Source organism: Sugiyamaella lignohabitans, chromosome B (genome assembly GCF_001640025.1).
Source record: "Sugiyamaella lignohabitans strain CBS 10342 chromosome B, complete sequence".
Taxonomy (NCBI): Eukaryota; Fungi; Ascomycota; class Dipodascomycetes; order Dipodascales; family Trichomonascaceae; genus Sugiyamaella; species Sugiyamaella lignohabitans.
Window position 1 is genome coordinate 3,585,247 of NC_031674.1, and position 14,679 is coordinate 3,599,925.

Genomic DNA, 14,679 nt, shown 5'->3' on the forward strand with positions numbered 1-14,679 from the left:
CCCAGCCGCCGGAGGCAGACCCTTCCCCCCCCCCCCCCCCCCCCCCCCCCTAAAAACCCGAGGTCGGCGAGAAGGCGAGAAGTGCTGATAGATAGTGGGACCACGGACGGCAGCAGCGGATGCAGAAAAAGTTAGACATTGACTTGGCCCGGCCCGTACTCATGCAATCGGCGCGATCCCAGCTATTGATTGACATGGGAGAGAGCTTGCAATGGCCAGAACCGTATTACTACGGGACGGTTTGTGCACAATAAGAGCGGACCGAACGGCAACAAGTGTTGAGCAAATGCGGTTGTTATAATAAATTAAGTTTAATGTATAGAGGTAGATCTAGCGGGATTCAGCACGCGATTGACGATTGGCCTGACTTCACGCGTTGGAGATTGCCATTTTCTGTAAAGGACATGAGGCGGGAACAGGCGAACTTAGACAGTGAAAAGTGGTCCAAATAGCAGGAGCAAGGTCGGCAAGTGACGACAGCAAACGTGGGGCGTAATTTCAAGGTACATTTGCATCGCGTGAACTGCCAATCCCGCTGGGTCTGTTTACGTTGGGTGGTAAAGACGTTGTCATCTGCTGCAAATGTCACTTAAGTATTTACCTGTATTCAGGGGTCAAGAAAATGTTTCTCCACCGATCTTAACTGTAGTTGGATACATGCAGTGGATGGAATAGGATATTTTGTAGCTTTACTAGGAAAGCCGATCAGGAGCAGCACATTCTATTGCTGTTTTTAGGTGTACATATGCCGCTCAAAGGGGTTCCAAGCGCAATGTGTCTAAAAAGGAGGGGGAAGTAAACTGGTTTGAGCATGGGTTTTTTTTTGATAAAAACGTATATCAACATGGGCTTGTCTTTATACTTATTAAAGTTTACGGTCCATTGATTTTGGTAGATAAAGTAATCAGTGCGACCGCATTCAAAGACCAACTTTATTCCTTCATTCTTTGTTGTTATTGGTTTCCTGCTGTCAGTTTTGATTGGATTTATTTTGTGGATTTTTTGTCATTTACCCCTATCTCGACAGTTTTATTACGAGTAATTACTGGAGTTTGCTTATTTCCCCGGTATTTGCTTGTTATTCGTTCGTTAGTCGTTTGTTTAACGTCTGTCCATTCGTTTTTTGTTCGTTAGTTGCTCAGTTTGCTCTTTCCAGATTGACCATCTGTCTTCTGTTTCTAATCTGATTCCATACCACCAGTTAAAAGTTGACAGGTGATTTATGTGAACATAGTATTGATAGGTTCATTGGTCATAGTCATTGGTCATAGATTCAAGGTTCACAGGTTGAAGGTTCACAAGTTGAAGATTCTCAGGTGATAAGTTGATAGGTTCACAGTTAGCTAGATTCAAGTGTGTACATTGCTCAACTCCACTCACGTATCACCACTCTCTTTAATCAGTCGCTCAATCTCTAGTTATCCACAATGACGTACCATTCAATTCAGAAGTCTGGTGTCCATTACAGGTACTCGCAATTGAGGCGGAACAAGAATAACCTGGGGTTCCTGCTCATTGCCCTGATAGTGGCTCTGATAATCTTAAGAGAGAATCTGAAACCAGGTCCAGAGTTTGAGACATTGTCGTCAAAACTGCGGTCTGGATCAGCCAGCTCCGACCTACTGGAGCTGGATGAAGAGGCTCAGATTCATACTGACAGCGGCCTGCCTGTTCCATGGGCCGTGTCTTATTCTCCATACACCAGTGACGGGTCTTGTAAACGGTCTCAGGATATTACCAAAGATCTTAACAGTATAGCCGACATTGGCACCAAAGCAGTTCGTCTATTTTCCAGTGACTGTGAAGTTCTCGAGTCACTATCTAATGTCCGTCAATTGCGAGTCATTCTAGGAATTCATCCTCACTCTGAGAAGGGCAGTATATCGGAGCTCACTGAATCTCTTGACGAGCAAATGGACGAAATTACTCGATGTAAGTGCTGGTCGAATATTGATATGTTAGTAGTTGGCAGTCAGGGTGTGTTTGCTGAATTATACACACGAGCTGATCTGGTGAAAATGCTCAGATATGTTCGCAGCAAAGTATCAGGCATTGATGCATTCCAAGGCCTTTTGAGCACAGCTGAGCCCGTTGAGTCATATATCTCGAGTACCAAGTACAACGCGGTATCTGTGTCTGAGTATAAAAAGTTCCAACGAATTCTTAGTCGCGACGTGATTCCCGACGACGATTTTGATCTGTTTGTTGAGGACAATGATCTCTGTTCAGTGGTTGATGTTATTGGACTGGTCGTTCAGCCATACTTCAACTCGGCCATCGACGCTTCAGAAGCTGGATCTCTAGTATCACGAGACGTTCGTTTTGCAAAACACTTGTGTTCCGACAAGTTCATTGGCAGTGCTCATACCAGACCATCCAACCCAGATAGCGTGAACCATCCATTTTCCGAGCTCGCTGATAACCAATCCACCACCCACATTCCTCCTGTAGCAGTCCTTGAAGCCGGTTGGCCCTCGTCTGGAGAACCCAATGGCCAAGCCATTGCCTCACCAGAACACCAAAAGATCGCCTTTGAAGAACTGCTGACTGCTCGCGACCTCGAAACCAACGAACGCATTCCCGTCTCACTCTACACCTTCCAGGACGAACTCTGGCGAGATCCCGGCCCACTCTCTGTCGAGACCTCCTTCGGAATCAGCAACCAGTACCTCTAGGACCCCTGAACCCCCTCACACTCTCTCTTGGCCTCCATGCCTCCGGCGGCTGGGGCGCTGCCCCAGACCCCGTTGTGCTCGCTTCGCGAGCCTCGGCCGCCCAAACAACCCCTTCTCTCATGACCGTTACGCGATACCTGTATTTTTATTTATCTAATCTTTCTTACCAGACCACTTTCACGGGCCAAGGCCCTGCCTCCGGCGGCTGGGGCTCCGCCCCAGACCCCGCTGCTCCTCTCGCTCCGCTCGAGTCGTACGCCCGCCATCCCCGGTATCTCCTTCGTCCAGTCATCTAGGCTGAGGGTCTGCCTCCGGCGACTGGGGCTCCACGCGGGTCGTTAAGTCCTCCATCCCCGGTATCTCCCGCGAAGCAGGAGCAACGGGGTCTGGGGAGAAGCCCCAACCGCTGGAGGCATAACCCCCCCCTGAAAGCCAACTCCTGCGAAGCAGGAGCCACCAGGGTCTGGGGCGGAGCCCCAGCCGCCGGAGGCAGACCACCCCAAAAAAACTGGAGAAGTAGACTCCGGAGGATCGCAGGAGTTCGTCCGGGCGACGAAAAATCCCCGGTATCGCCAGTTAACAGGAGCAACCAGGGTCAGGACCGGATCTTTAGTCACCGGATATGAATGCTTCCACTTCGAGAAAAAAAAACCACTACGGTTGTATATAAACACCTTGACGGATTGCTTGAGAAAAACATTTCCGGTCTGTTTATTGGAGCCCTAACCCGTGGGTAGGAATGTTATTTTTCTGCCCCTGGACCGCCGCAAGGCACTTGTTCTAATCATACCATCTGAAGAAAAAAAACTTTAGAGAGACGATTCCGAGTTCTAGGGATTATTGGCAGGTCTGAGGGCATAATTTGAAGAAGCTGAATACGGGCCGGGCCAGGAGATAAGTAATATGCAACAACGAGAGCTGCGTATCATCACGTTGCTGGTGATTGATACCTTATTTTTCTTCTTGGAGCTTATTGTTGGTAAGTATATCTTGGCAAACAAGTCCTGGTAGTGATCTGTCGATGTTGCTCCTCGAGGTGTACTGAGAAATGTATTGAAAAGTTGACTAACTGTGATTCTAGGATATGCTGTTCACTCACTTGCTTTAGTGGCTGACTCGTTTCACATGGTGAGTATAGAAGTTGTTGGACCAGCCGTTAGTTATTGGGATGGTGGTAAGCTTGGTCGAGTCGACTTTGTCAAACTGAGTTGAAACCGGAGGGTCTTGGGACGATTATTTGACAGACTTGTTTCTGGAGAAGTGGATTATGTCAGATGCATGCTACTATAATGTACATGAACCATTATGTCCAGTGAGACTAGGTATATCGGACATACTCAGATGCCAAGTCGAATCAGCTTGGATCATATTTTCAGGTTTATCAGTTTTTATGGGGTTGGATTGGTTTGGATCAAGTCTGATCGGCTGACCAAGTCGGTTCAGATCTGGAGACTGGAGAGAACTAGTGAAAACAGATTAGACCTGTGAGAACAGGTCAGAACAAGGTTTTGTCATATCCGTACAAAGCTGCTAAAAAAAAACTCGCTGAGACCCAAAAATAAAGTGGACCGGTCAAGAAGCCCGACTCGAGCGAAGCGAGAGGAGCCACGGGGTCTGGGGCGGAGCCCCAGCCGCCGGAGGCAAACCCCCACCCCCTCACCGGACCTACCCCCTCACCGGACCTACCCCGAAGGTCGTGGAGATACAGGACTAACTGAGTTGTAGTTGAACGATGTCATTTCACTGATTGTGGCTCTGTGGGCAGTCAAGGTGGCCAAGTCTCGCGGAGTGGACTCGAAGTATACCTACGGATGGCAGAGAGCCGAGATTTTGGGTGCTCTGGTCAACGGAGTGTTTTTGGTAGCTCTGTGTTTGTCTATCTTTTTAGAGGCTATCCAAAGACTGATTGACCCACCCACCATTTTGAACCCCAAGTTGATTTTGATTGTTGGTAGTGCTGGTTTGGCGTCGAATATCATTGGTTTGTTTTTGTTCCATGAACATGGACACGGACATAGCCATGGTGGACATGACCATGGTCATAGCCACGGACACAGCCACGGTTTTGATGAGGAAGAGCATGTTCATAACGATGGTCACAATCATGGTAGCCATAATCATAGTCACGGTCATTACCATTCGGACGACGAGTCATCTTCGGAGGGTGGAAATATTGCCGACAATTTACCTGAGAACGCAGTTGACCGAATTGCTAATGAACGTACCACATTATTAGGCGACAACCAGCCCAAATCGCTGACAGCCTCGTCTTCATACTGTACATTAAGAGTACCTACTCCCGGACATAACCGTACTGGGTCAAATATTTCCGAGACTCATGTCAACCATTTCCACAACCAATCGAAAACATCTGCTCCTTCAAAGTCTTTGAATATGGAGGGGGTGTTCTTGCATGTACTTGGTGATGCTCTTGGTAACATTGGTGTTATTTTGACTGCCGTGTTTATCTGGAAGACCGATTACTGGTGGAGATTTTATGCGGATCCTATTATTTCGCTTGTCATCACCGCCATTATCTTTTCGTCAGCACTTCCATTGTGTCGCAAGTCCTCGTCTATTCTGCTTCAAGGAGTACCTCAATCAATCAACGCTGCCGAGGTCCGATCCGATCTTGAGTCATTGACTGGCGTCGAGGAGATCCACGACTTCCACATCTGGATCCTTAAAGAAGACCTATTTATTTCCACCCTGCACGTGTCGGTTGCCATTGATGAGGAGGAGTTCATGGTCCTTGCCCAGAAAATCCGCACCTGTCTCAACGGCCACGGCATCAACTCCATCACCGTCCAGCCCGAGTTCCTACCTCGAGTGCGACGTCCCTCCTCCGAGGCCAACACCCCTCTGTGCGCTGCCTCCGGAAACGAGATCTGCGGACCATAGACACCCCTGCCACACGGCACTCATCCTCATACTAGCACTGCTATACTAATACTAATATTATTCCAGTTCTCACTTACCTTCGGGGGTCATGCCTCCGGCGGCTGGGGCTCCGCCCCAGACCCCGTTGCTCCTGCTTCGCAGGAGATACCGGGCATCGAGGACGTAACGACTCGAGCGGAGCGAGAGGAGCCATGGGGTCTGGGGCGGAGCCCCAGCCGCCGGAGGCGTGGCCCACCGAAGACAGGAACCCCCGGAGGAAACAACTCGAGCGCACCGAAAGGGGCCACGCGGTCTGGGTTAGAGACCCAGCCGCCGGAGGCAGAGGAGTGAAAGATTTAAGATCTTCGCGACCAGTCGGCCCTGCATATTTGTCTGTGATGCATTGCATATGCACCAGAGTTTAAGATTAGTTACAGTCGCAGTATTAATCCCTAGCGTGGGCGATCTGGTGCGGCTAAACTCTATTTCGCGTGATATGACGGTTTGGGCGGAGAGTTATATAAGCAGGCTGATGTCATGGTTTCGAGTCGGTTTTTATGAACTCGGAGAAGTGATGAGTAATTTCTGAGTCAAGTTGGTGGTATGAGGAAAATTGGCTTTTTTATTACCGGTTATAAGTGGGGTTTTGTTGGTTTCGAGGTGTGCATGTCGATTGGTTGATGGAATGTCCGATATCTAACGTTTTATCCCTCAGTCAAGCAGCTGTCAGCCCCACTATAGGCAGATATGCTAGCAGCTGGTAGTCCCGCATGCGCGGATGGTTGAGATTTGCATGCAGCAATGGTTGCTTTTTCCCACGCCAATCATGGTCCATTATTGGCCATTTTCTGTTTGGCGCTAACCGATGCAGGTATCAGTTACAAGCAGGAGAACAACCAAGACAAGCAGGTGAGGTGCGCTGGTTTCTGGCTACTCTGTTGAGCTGATATACAAAGGTCAATTTATGTTACAAGGTCGCAATTGTTGATTTTTAAAATGACTTGTTTTATTTATTTATATATTAGCGTTTTTGTTTTGTAGTTTACTCCTAGAGTTTATCTCGTATTATTAGTGTAAGTGTAATTTATTTTTTTACCCGTCAAAATTACGTAAAACTCATTTCCACCATATAAGCTCTTTCCGTCAATCTTGTGCTGAAAGCTCTGGCTGTCCGCAATAATCTCCTTTTACGAGGTTTAACTGGAGAGGACTGTGTAGGATGAGTAGGACTGATAGAACCACTGTAGAATCAGAGTAAGACCATTCCTAGTATCGTACTAGACAGAACAGATTGTGTAATGAATCCTCGCTCAGATGGCACCTGCAGAAACCAGTATAATTTGGTATACAAGTATAAATATATATCTACATATTAGAGAGGTTACAAAGGTAATAGCTAGCAATAGCAATAGCGATACCTAGACCAAGAGACATAACGGGAAAACGTGAAACAAGAAGTAAAAATCAAGGACAAAAACAAAGACAAAAACAAATAAATAGGACATAGATGAAAAAAGTAATAAAAAAAAGTGGTAGAACCAAAAAAAAACCAACCAACCAAAAAAATGTTTTCGTTATTCAACGTTAATTAATTAATGCTGGGAGAGCCCTTCACCTCCACTACTAGTTCCACTACTGATACTAGGAGGAGGAATCACAGGTCTTTTTCTCCAACCAGTTGGACGACCAGGACCTCTTTTCACTACATGGCCCGAACTATCTGCAGACGGCGTTGTTCGAGAAGCCCTAGCAATCGCAGCAGCAGACTTGACCAACGCTTTTCGACTTGTTTCCAGTTCTTTCCATCTTAATCGTAATGGTTCTAACAGATCCAGTACCTTGTTAGCAGTTTCCCGCCATTCGTCGTCTTGGTCTAGATTATAGGTGTAGAGTTGGTCTATGTAGACATAAGCAGATGCAGTCTGTATATCAAGAGGATCTTTCGAAGTTGCAATTAATTCAGATTTCCTAGTTTCTTCAGAAAAAAAACCACTCTTAGCTGATATTGGACTGTTTGAGCCAGGAGACGAGGTAGCTGATGATATGGCGGATGTAGGCGAGGATGATGACGATGAACTCGATGACGACGATGTCGCCGACAGCGACGCCGGTTGTGTATGGAGCGAATCCTTGTGATATCTTAGCACAACATGTTTAGAAGGTCTTTGGTCAGCCATTTTGTAAATAAGTGAATGATTAGAATAAATTAATTAGAGTTGTTAGGTTGAAAATATGGTTATTTTCGACACGGGAGGTTTTTTTGGGGGAATTGTTGGTAGTGGGTACTGTTGTTGCTGTACAATTATTAACAGTGGCTCGATTAGCGAAAAAAATGGGTCAATAATAATGTTCGAATAAAATCAATCCAAAGGTCGAGCAAAAAAAAATAATATTAATCAAATTTGAACAGGATAGATTAATATGAAGACAAAAAAAGCCACAAGTTGAAGATGACAATAAGAAACAAAAAATATACAAAACAAGCTGAGTTTGTGAATACTGTTTCACTTTCTGTTTAGTACAGATTTTCAGTCAGCGTTTTCTCGCCTTACTGTATGGATATGCAGAACAATATGCAGCCCTAGTATAAAAAAAGAGTTCTGCTTAGACGTTGGATCTGTAAAAACGAGCAGGGAGATAGATAACTTAAGAACAAATCAACACAAAGAAATTCCACAAATAAAATATCTCTAAATACCCAAGAAAATTGTATATAATTTATTTTAATAATTATTTTCTGGAATATCCGAGCTTCCTTTTATTTTTGGCCTTATTTTTTGTTGTCTATATTTTATATGTGTCTGTGGCAGGTGTAACTACTACCACCAGACCAGCAATCTTAGTTAATCGTATGTTGACCTAACCATAGCCGGATCCCACCAGGTGAGTGTGGTTTGCTGCCACCAGTCCCGGTGTGCCCCTCAGCAGTCGCGCCTTTTTCTCCCTGGCCACTTCTCTTGTTACAAACTACCACATATTATGTATGTATATCATCTGTGGGGGGATGGATTTCTTTTCCAGCGGGATAGGATTTGAGTGATGAGGGCAAGGGTCCGGCTTGCAAAAAGAACAGACTATAATAGCAGTAGCAGCAGTACTAAAAAGGGACTGGCGGGAGCGCTGACGTTGATAATATAGACTAATTAGAAATAATAAATCTAAATAATTCTTGCCACTGCCCACTGGCTCTGTGTCCATAATTCGCAAAAATAATTAAAAATAAAATAAATATATAGTATCGCTACAGCACCTGAGCGGCACACAATACCGGATGGAGCACTGATATTGCGGGACTTTGCATAGTTGCCATCGTAGACAGAACTCTAAGTTGCACCCGTGTCTAATTAATATTAGGTTGGCACCTGGTTCGAGAAAGAAAATTAAATATACATTTAAATTGAACCGGCCCCCCTCCGAAACACGAAACGTGCCTGTCTACCCCTTCGAATCGCCCGGCGATAACTCCGGAGCTCCCTCTAACCCGGGACGTGGTTCACGACACCCATTACTTATTCAAGGGACAAGGGTCACATAAGTATACCGTAATAAGCTAGCCGGCGTGGGGCATTCAGGGGGGAGGGGGAGGGGGACATGCCTACTGCGACTGGGGCTGCGCCCCAGACCCCGCGGCTCCTCTCGCTGCGCTCGAGTCGGGTTTGGGGGTACCAGTGTCGCTATACGGTCCTAGCAAACGACTCGAGCGAAGCGAGAGGAGCCACGGGGTCTGGGGCAGAGCCCCAGCCGCCGGAGGCAGCGGGCCACCCGCCGGTTATGCCCGGAGAGACCGTACTAGACCCGTTAGCTGCTCAGACCCGGCGAGGACACCGTCGATGACGGTGATGGAGGGGCCTAGTGAGGTTTGGATGGTGCGGGCTCGACCGGCCATGCCTCCACAGCCCAGAAGAATGGTGTCGGCACCGTCGCGGACCGCTTTTTGCGCGGTTTCGATGAGCTTGCTATCGACATATGCAGGGGGTTGACTGTGTAGTTCGAGGACTCCGACTCCGCACGAATAGCAGCCGAGATAGCGACCTGAGTCTCCGGAAAAGAATCTGCTAGTGGCCTGGTCAAATGTGTTTTTAAGTGCACATTCAGTTGTTACAATGGCGAACTTGCTTGATCCCAGTGTCAGTGCGTGTATTAGAGACGCTTGGAAGATGCCAAGCACGGGCTTGCTAGTATGCTCTCGCAATGAGTATATAAGTGGATGATCCGAGTAACATGCCACTAAGAATGCGTCGTATCGGTTCAGTAGGGGAAGTAGTGAATTGAGACAGGCTGTAGCTGATTTCTGGCTCGTCTCTTCAGATATGATCTCTTTAGGACTGTCAGGGGGGCCTGTGAAATACTCAAAATTTGCGTGCAGTGAGGGAAGTACCAGATCTCTCATACCGTTTGTCATGGACTCGGTCGAATTGGGATTTATTATGAGAATTGTTGGCAGTATTGCTACCATTTTGAACAATTATAACGCTGGTTACCAGACGGCTTGTATTTAATGTACTGGTCTTTTAGAGGCTGGAGGGTATTTTATATGAAGGCCGGATTGGGATTCAGGTCTTTTTACGCCCTATTGGTTGGAATTTTTTGAATTTTTTTGGAGCCCATCTGTTTTAAGCTCTGGTGACATATTTGTACTGGAAGGGGGTCCTGCAGGCTTGCGCTTATCTTATCTTATCTTATCTGCATGATTTGCTGCATGATTCGATCGTCACGTCTGGCCGCGGCAATGCCCTAGAGTGGCTCAGGCCGATAACGGACTTTAAAGTTTAGGACCCAGGTCAGCTTCTCCATGATAACACTGACAAATTGTCGTGCTAACTCCAGATTTTTCCACAATGTAAACCTTTTACTAGATCGTATGCTATTTTATCTACTATATTTATGAAAAGTCTCCAGAATATGTCGTATAAAAGCGTTCTGTAAGGTACTTTTATCCGATTCCTGGCGACTGTTTTGTACCTACCAGTTATGCTCAAAGACAAGTCAAACTCTAAGAGAAACTTGCATCTCTTGACCAATCAAACCTCTCAGTTTTTATTTTCTGAGTGTGATTAAAACTATCATTTCTGGCAAAAATAGTCGCTGCTGCATCCCATTCTTTCCTATGGAATCAGCGTTCAAATCTCCGATTGCTGATCGTTGACTGAACTGTCTGCCCGCTCATTATCCATCCAATAATATGGCGATGCCCAAACCTTATCAGTTAATAGTGATATGCTACCTGCTGATGACCGACCAACCCGAGTCTTATCTATGATATTGCTGAAGCTCTTATCTGTGGGTGATGATGTCTGTCCTGTCGTCCCCGCGCTCACTATCTTGGGCTATATCACGCCCAGTTTTTAATGTGCTACTTCTGATCTGATCTGACATGATATATATATCTAGTTCAGGAAGGTATATTAGCCCTTTTCAGAGGTGAAAAATTTTCAGTACTGGATAAAATGGCTACCGTCGCACGGAAGTGGATGAAGAAACTTGAGGTCAGTCATAGCGGAGATCTCTCTAATAAAGAGCTGTTCCTGAATAATGATGACCTGAGACCCGTTGAACCTGCTCGAAGAAAATGGGGCTGGGCCAACTTCGTGGCCTTCTGGATTTCGGATTCATTCAACATCAACACATGGCAGATCGCTGCCACTGGAATCGTCCAGGGTCTGGCCTGGTGGCAGGTCTGGATCTGTGTCTGGTTCGGATATTTCATCGCTGCTATCTTCGTGGTTCTCATCGGTAGAATCGGTGCAATGTACCACATCTCTTTTCCTGTGGCTTCTCGGTCTTCTTTCGGTATCTATGGCAGTTACTGGCCTGTACTGGTAAGTTTGGGGATGGGGACTTGCCTCCGGCGGCCGGGCTCTGCCCGGACCCGTTGCTCGTCTCGCTGCGCTCGACTCGTTGCTTGGATCGTGGGGGATTTGGCTAACCTTTTGGGTAGAATAGGACCTGTCTTGCTGTTGTGTGGTACGGTGTACAGGCTTGGCTGGGTGGTGAATGTGTTCAGCTTATGATCCAGTCTATCTGGCCTCAGGCTGCTAATATTCCGAACGGTATCCCTCATTCGGGCACGAACACTTTTGCGTTTATGTCTTTCTTTTTGTTCTGTTTGGCATCTTTACCAGCGTTGTACTTTCCAGTACACCAGATTAGACACCTGTTCACAGTCAAGTCTTATTTGGTGCCTATTGCCGGTATCGCATTTTTAATTTGGACTATTAAAAAGGCTGGTGGCATTGGTCCTATTGTACACCAGCCGAGTAAGCTTCACGGAAGTGCTTTGGCTTGGGCTGTTATTGACATGCTCATGTCTTGTGTTGAAAACTTCGTGACTCTAGTGGTAAATGACCCTGATTTCACAAGATTCGCTAGAAAGCCTTCAGATGCTGTCTGGTCACAGATACTAGCCATTCCGTTTTCTTTTGCCATTACTTCATTTATTGGCATTATTGTATCGTCGTCATCAACCGTTATTTATGGAGAGACTATTTGGTCGCCTTTACAGGTTTTGGGAAATTTCTTAGAAGGAAATCACAGCGGTGCTCGTGCCGGAGTGTTTTTTATTTCTGCAGTATTTGCTTTGGCGCAAGTGGGATGTAATATTGCTGCTAATGCTATTTCAGCAGGTACCGATATGACAGCTCTGTTTCCAAGATATATTAATATTCGTCGTGGTGGATTTATTTGCGCTACAATTGGCTTTGCTATGTGCCCTTGGCGTCTCCTGGAAACGTCGAACAAGTTCACTACTTATTTATCAGCATACACAGTATTTTTGTCAGCCATTGCAGGAGTCATTTTCTGTGATTATTATCTTGTGCGCAAGGGTAAGCTGGTAATTGATGATCTTTACAGCGCAGACCCTTCTGGAATATACTACTTCTTCAAGGGCTTCTCTTGGAGAGCTTATGCTGCTTATATCTGCGGAGTGGCCATTAACATCACTGGTATGGTTGGTGCGGTAGGACGCAAAGTTCCTATTGGAGCGACCCGAGTCTATGAGCTCAACTTTTTCGGCGGATTTATTGTCTCTGCAGGCACATACTATCTATTCTGTCGCCTTAGTCCTGTTCCAGGATGTCCAGAAAAGTGGGATGAATCCGAGGCTCGCATTTATGACGCGATCCACTACGTCGAAGGAGTCACTGTGGACGATGCGTCTTCGCTTCCCAGTGGTATTGTAGACGATGAAGACCCTGACTCTAAGAGAGGCTTCTCCACTCTCAAGCAGCGCTTTTTGGGTTCTGTTTAGGGCAACTTGTATTTTGATTGTTCGCTGGTCGGCTTTTTGTTTGTTTGTTTTCTTGGATAGGTTGCTTGTTTACTAGATGTTTTTTTATTTTCTTCTTTGTTTCTGTATTTGCTAACTTTGTCTAAAAGTATGTGCTATTTTTATATAAAAATTATAGAATCACAATTTGTCTAGCATTTATTTGTGCTGAGTACCTGGGATACTTTTAGACAACTTCAAAGATGTCTCACTGCTAGCGAATCGAACATTCTGCCCTTCTTGTCCTGTTCCATGTTTCACAATAATTGCGACAACTCTACACATTCCGGTGACCACTATCCACTCTACGGCCCGCTAGTGAGACAAAAATAAAAAAAAATGTTTTTGACTGGCGAAAAAATCGCACTAGGGGCCACACGACGCTCGCGAAGCGAGCACAACGGGGTCTGGGGCAGCGCCCCAGCCGCCGGAGGCAACACCCCAGTTTCCGTGCTTTTCGATTATTGGTGATATAGGAAGTCGACCCCCACAGGCCCCACCAGACCCCGCCGAACAGACAGGGCCCCACCTTCTTGATGACGAGACGCAACAGATCAGCCGCTTCGAACCCCGCAAATTAACGTTCACGCAGCTGATAAGCCCGTGTGGCCTGGTGTCAGGACGCATGCTAGTGGTCCCAATTTACCCAAACGGCAGAACGGCTGCTCCAGAGCCCCTCCTGCTGCAGCAGACCCCCGTTTGGGACGGTTAGGTCCAGGTCTCAACTCAAGCGAGTCAAACCTCACAAACCAGACCTACTTTTTTAAAACTGCCACAGCTGACAAGTGCTACAAAACAATCCACAATCTTCTCAACTGTGAAGTTTATAGACCACAGACCCGATTCTGTATTGTATAATCACCAAAAACTAGATCTCAGTGTAATTGTATTTCGAATCACGCCATTGTCAACCATCTCACACTCGATTCGTATTTGTATTTTTACCGCTACCATCAGTGAGAGACTGTGTTTCAAATACTGACTTGACAGGTGTAGAAGAAACCAGGTTCATTAACGACTAGAATCTCAAGAAGACCCTCAACTTCACGCATTGAGTGGCATATTCATTTTGGAAACCGGTCTTGGCATTTTTCAGTACCTTACTGCATTCCGAACTGCTTATAGAACCCACCCCCTAGAAACGACGACAGACGAGCATTTCGATGGTTAAAAAGGCCAGCAGAAGACTGGTATATGCTCTATCATCGTCGCAAACCGACACTGGTGGCCATTCGCTGGGAGTCAATTCGCTCGCTATAGACCCCACTCCAGGAGCCAATGGCCTGACTGGAACACTATACTCGGCAGGACGAGACGGAATCATCAATGGCTGGGGCCTGACCGACATCGATGTGTCCACAAACTGGGACACGGAATACATCCCACGACCAATCGATGTTAAAAAATCGGCTGCCAAAACCGACGAATCCAAAAAGTCACCCGACGGCTCGACGGCGACGGTGTCCCGCACCCAGATCCACACCAACTGGGTCAATGATATCATCCTCGCCAATAACTATCAGTCTGGTAAGTTTGTGGTGGGGATTCTGCCTCCGGCGGCTGGGGCTCCGCCCCAGACCCTGGTTGCTCGCTTCGCTCGTCTCGTGGCTGAGTGGTGGTCTCTGTAGGGAACCCCATATCGAGCGAAGCGAGCAACCAGGGTCTGGGGCGGAGCCCCAGCCGCCGGAGGCATGTGTCCTTCTCCTGTAAAATCAGTGTACTAACCGCGTGACAGTAATCTCGTGCTCGTCGGATTTGACCGTGAAGCTGTGGAGTCCTGGAAAGAACGAGACGGTGCAGGTGGGTCAGCATTTGGACTATGTTAAGTGTCTGGCCACGGCATCGGTGAAGAATACA

The 14,679-nt window shown here is 46.8% G+C and overlaps 4 protein-coding genes across 4 annotated transcripts; all 4 read left to right on the plus strand.

Moving 5' to 3' along the window:
* Positions 1-1,427: 1,427 nt before the first annotated feature.
* On the plus strand, positions 1,428-2,675 carry SCW11 (Scw11p; the record flags this gene model as incomplete). Its single annotated transcript, XM_018880204.1, has 1 exon — positions 1,428-2,675. One exon carries the CDS (start codon positions 1,428-1,430, stop codon positions 2,673-2,675), a length of 1,248 nt encoding a protein of 415 aa, XP_018738047.1.
* A 1,390-nt stretch (positions 2,676-4,065) lies between these two features.
* On the plus strand, positions 4,066-5,576 carry COT1 (metal cation transporter COT1; the record flags this gene model as incomplete). Its single annotated transcript, XM_018880205.1, has 2 exons — positions 4,066-4,090; positions 4,465-5,576. The coding sequence occupies 2 exons, from the start codon at positions 4,066-4,068 to the stop codon at positions 5,574-5,576; spliced, it is 1,137 nt and encodes a 378-aa protein (XP_018738048.1).
* Positions 5,577-11,562: 5,986 nt separating this feature from the next.
* Positions 11,563-12,804, plus strand: FUR4 (Fur4p; the record flags this gene model as incomplete). Its single annotated transcript, XM_018880208.1, has 1 exon — positions 11,563-12,804. The coding sequence occupies one exon, from the start codon at positions 11,563-11,565 to the stop codon at positions 12,802-12,804; it is 1,242 nt and encodes a 413-aa protein (XP_018738049.1).
* Positions 12,805-13,985: 1,181 nt separating this feature from the next.
* Positions 13,986-14,450, plus strand: AWJ20_3201 (uncharacterized protein; the record flags this gene model as incomplete). Its single annotated transcript, XM_018880209.1, has 1 exon — positions 13,986-14,450. One exon carries the CDS (start codon positions 13,986-13,988, stop codon positions 14,448-14,450), a length of 465 nt encoding a protein of 154 aa, XP_018738050.1.
* Between the last annotated feature and the right edge of the window lie 229 nt (positions 14,451-14,679).